Source organism: Setaria viridis, chromosome 5 (genome assembly GCF_005286985.2).
Source record: "Setaria viridis chromosome 5, Setaria_viridis_v4.0, whole genome shotgun sequence".
Classification (NCBI taxonomy): Eukaryota; Viridiplantae; Streptophyta; class Magnoliopsida; order Poales; family Poaceae; genus Setaria; species Setaria viridis.
This window is the reverse complement of record NC_048267.2, coordinates 15,069,533-15,073,887: the sequence shown is the minus strand read 5'-3', so window position 1 is coordinate 15,073,887 and position 4,355 is coordinate 15,069,533. Positions and strand designations below refer to the sequence as shown.

Here is a 4,355-nt window from a genome sequence, read left to right as displayed (position 1 = left end):
ATTCGCACATCAATATGTATGTAAAAATGTAATATTTGTTGATACCTTCCCATCGTGGAAGTGATCCTAATGTATGGCTATGGATCACGTCGTGGATGTTTCGAGGAGTCCTAGAGACACTCGACGGACTACCGGACTTATACTGTTTTAAGTGTGTTTCGGATAATTACTGTTCTGACAGCAATTAGGCGCACTTAAACTAGTTTAAGTTGGGCGGTTCCGCCACACCCATGTACCTGAGCCCCGAGCGGTTCAAGCCCGACACCCGCGAGGACGTCGCCGATGTCTGGGGCTTTGGCGTCACAATCCTGGAGCTCTTCTTGGGACGGTGCTCTTTTCTAGCCCCAGGTGGGTTGCCGTTCGAGAAGCTGAGGCTCGCGATCTGCGACAGGGAGCCACCGTTAGTGCTCGAGAGCCCGACGGCGGCGGCGGAGCTGCTTGGGTTCGTCATCACGTGCCTGCAGAAGGACTTGAGGCGCTTTACGCTGTTCTCAAGCATGGCGAGTACGCCAAGGTCCTCCTTGCCGCCGGAGAGCACGAGCATCGACTAGTACGGTGGCGGGGGCGCCGGCAGCGCGGGGGAGTAGGCCGAGGATGGGTTGATGACGACGAGGTGCTGGCGGGGTCCACAGGCGTGTAGGCGGGAGGCATGGAGTGGCACTTGCGGCTGCCGGAGTGGTGGCGGTGCTGGTGGCGCGGCGATGAGGCGCAATGTAGGAGATGGGGATAGGGGAGGAGGCGGTGGAGTTGGATGGCAGCACGAGCTGGTGGTGCTGCGCGGGCGTGGGTGTGGGCGACTGATGCGAGCCTGAGGCGGTGATGGGCCCCGGCGGTGGCGTGGCGAAGTTGGAGCAGGTGCCACGCTTGAGGTGCTCGGAGGTAGTCCTGGACGGGTTGGAGGCGGAGAAGACGGCGGAGCAGAGGGCGCAGCGGAGTTTGACGGCCTTGGGTGGCATGCTGGTGTCGGCGGCCAAGATGAGGACGGGCTCGAGGTGCGCCCAGTACTCATCGTGGAGATGCTGTAGGTAGGAGTAGGAGTAGGAGTAGGAGTAGGAACAGGGGAGGCGCGTGCGGTGTGGAGCAGAAGAGGGAGAACGGGAGGAGGGGTGGGAGAAGGGTGGTGGAGCTCACAGGGGCAAAATCATCTTTTCGCAGGGCATTTAACGGTTACTGGATGGAAAATCCAACAGAGTGTCGTATAAGGAACGAAAGTTGAACTAGGTGTCAACTAGGGAACTAAAATTTTTTGAAGGTCAAGAAAGAAACTAGCAGTTTTTCTGGTGTCAAATACAGAATTGTCTCTAAAACCATGTTGCACCGAACCAGCGCGTTTTGTTAGCTTGGGCCGGAAACAAATTGGAAACCGTTAAAACCGGACCATGAACAGGACTACTTTGTAGGGAAGAAGATTGGCGCCAATTAATAAATAGGTGATGCGTGGGCAGGTTGAAAATGGATGGGATAAATCCCGTACAGTTCCATCCCGTATACCGCTTTTGACCGGTAACAAGACGGGAACGGGACATGACTGTTCATGATCCGGATGGGAGAAGAAAGGGTATTCGCTCGTATTTGCAGGTACTTTCGTGCTCGTGCTTGCGCCTTGCAAAGCAGCAGCAAGCCACAAGCTAGCGCCCAGCAACCAGCCAACCATGCAGCATTGTAGTAGGCAGCGATACCAGCATTGCAGCATAGCAGGTCAACAGCTTTAACATATAATCGTGATCCCGATTTGTTACCGGTTCCTGTTAGTTTCAGTCGTATTTCCGTTCATATTAGTTTTCACTAAGTATGGCAGCGGATCAAGTTCGGGGCGAGGCGGATATCCGTGCGTTTCGGATCTGCGGGTTTCAGTTTTGATTCCTAGTTTTCGTCCACGGATTTGCGGGTTTGGGGTTGTCGTTGTCAAGAATAGCGGATCAAGACTACGACAAGTAAATTTGTTTTATGCACGTAAGGCTCGGATGGTTGCGTGAGAGGACATGGGGGTTATACTGGTTCGAGCAAAAATAACCCTACGTCCAGTGTGATCGGTTGCTCGTGTTACTCATGCGGGGTTTGAAACGGGCGAGAGAGGGAAGCTAGTCCCAAGTCTCTGTGGGTGTGCACTGATACTCGTGAGGAGAGGGTGCGAGTTCAGTTGGCTTGAGAGTCGTCCCCTGCTCGGTTCCCCCGGTCTTCCTTTTATAGCGCAAGGAAGAGGCGAGAGTTACAGTTGAGCCAGGAGCCAGGAGAAGTAAAAGAGATAAACAGGTGAAGTCAAGCACAGGGGGAAGGACCGAGTCCCTAGGTCGCCGCCTTCCCCTCCGATCTTTGTCTCCCGGCAGCATGGCCGCCGGAGGGGGGCGGCTGTCATTGGCCCTGTCGACGACCCTCCGGTCAACCGTGTTGCCAAGCGTGCGAGATGTGTGTGGCGTCCAACTGTTGTGGCCATGCGTAATGATGATGATGTCCCGGCGCAGCAGTTGTGCACGTCCTGGAGGACAGCCGACCCCTGTAGCCCTGCGTGCTGACCGGGAGGCGCGGCCGTCATGTCTCTGCCGCCGGACTGAGCGTGAAACCGGGCGGTGCTCCCTCCAGTGCCAGGGGGCGCGGGTATTGAGTGCCCTACGGCGAACAGGGGAGGCCGCGGACTAGGACGGTGCTGTTGTAGCCTGTGCGGTCGTGGCTACAGTGTACCGCCCAAATACTGTGGCGAGTCACGTCGAGGAGCGCGGGCGCCTTTCTGCGCGCCAGAGCCGCATCACATTTATGGCGAGGTCGGTGGGGGCCCACAAGATCTGCGCCCTCGTCCGCTGGTCTGCGCCCGTCCTCAGGCGAGGCAGATCCCTATCTTGTGGGCCCGGATGCGTCCGACCCCCTGCGCTCGGGGTCGGGCGAGGCGGAACCTTGCGGCGAGGGGTCGGGAGTATCCGACCCTAGGACCATGGGTCAAGCGAGGCGGAGCCTTGCGGCGAGGGGTCGGGCATATCCGACCCTAGGACCATGGGTCGGGCGAGGCGAAGTGGAATGCCCCCTGTCCATGCCAAGTCGGCGGAGGTCACTGTCGCCGCAGGTGGGCCCGGGGCCTTATGACCTGTGTTTAAGGGGCATAAGGAGGTCGTTAATATTTCCCCCCAACAGGGGCGGATTCTTAAATTCACCCATGGAGCTCCATCGAGCTCCGAAACAACCCCACCCAACCTCCAGTCCGCCCGACGCCTCCACTCCGCCACTCCACTGGCCAAATTCTCGGCCTTCGCTCCACCATCTTCAAATGGCCGCCTCCCACAGCTTCCTGACCCCCTCCTCTTCCCCCTCGACCACTCCTTGTCCGCCGCCGTAGCTTTTGGCGTCGGAGATGTCAGATCCCACAGCTGCCATTGCCACCGGCCCAAGCTCGAGCGCCGCCGCCGAACACCACCTCCCCGGCCTCCTCGTCCCAACAAGCCGCCAAAACGGGGTTGTGGTGAAGCCTCGGTGCTCCTGTGCCTATCACCGGCTGCTCTCCATCGCCGTGCCGGCCTCTATCCGTCGGTCCGCTGTCGCCCGAAGACCCTGCTGCGCCGCTTCCTCCTTACCGCCGGCCCCTTTGCTGGTGATCTCCCCTGCCTCGGCAAGCTGCCCTTTTGCCTCCTACGCCGCTGCACCTCGCCATTCCCCGTTGCCGGCCAAGGCCACGGCCGGCCATGCGCTGCCAACTCGTGCCTGTGTGCGTGGGTGTGTTGAGGGTGTGTTTCGGTTAATCCGTCGAGTTTTGAGGATTCGCGGGTTTCGGTTTTGGGGATGGATTTTCACCTGAATCGGTATTCGGGGCGGATTCAGATTTTAGGTTCGGGTTTTGGTTTTGGGTGCCCAGACACTCCACCCGATCCGAATCCGTTCCTTTGCTATTCTTAGTTTTCACGGGTGTGTCGCATGAAAGATGGCATTTCGGTGAAGTAGAAGTGTATCCTCTCGTATATCACATTGAGCTGCAAAATTCTATACTGAATTACATGTTACTCCCTCCGGATTTTTTAGATGCCGTATTAGCCTCCGGTGCACAGACCAAGGAGGTGGTTAAACACCGCGTAATGTTCTCTCCGCGACTTAATAATTCTCGGTAACCACTCTCCGGCGATTAACATGCGCATCGGCTTGTCCCTGAGTCCCTCGCATGCAGTCTGCCATCGTTAGTTTGCTGTGTTCGGCGAGCATGCAAATCACATGTAGAGGTACTCCGATCCGGTACTCCACCGCTGCATGCCAATTAAGGTCCTGTTTGACATAGCTCCAACTTCAGGTGGAGCTGCTCCACTCCAGAACTCTACATGGAGCCAGCTCCGCTCCAAAACTCCAGAACTAAAATGGGGTGTTTGGCTAGATGGATGCTC

At 57.4% G+C, this 4,355-nt stretch overlaps 1 protein-coding gene across 1 annotated transcript; it reads left to right on the top strand.

Moving 5' to 3' along the window:
• The first annotated feature begins 230 nt into the window (after positions 1 to 230).
• Positions 231 to 551, top strand: LOC117856264 (mitogen-activated protein kinase kinase 5-like). The gene has a single exon (XM_034738661.1). It carries the CDS (start codon positions 231 to 233, stop codon positions 549 to 551), a length of 321 nt encoding a protein of 106 aa, XP_034594552.1.
• Positions 552 to 4,355: the final 3,804 nt, after the last annotated feature.

Coding starts and splice junctions, on each gene's coding strand:
- LOC117856264 (XM_034738661.1), top strand. CDS start 231: ATGTACCTGAGCCCCGAGCGGTTCAAGCCCGACACCCGCGAGGACGTC.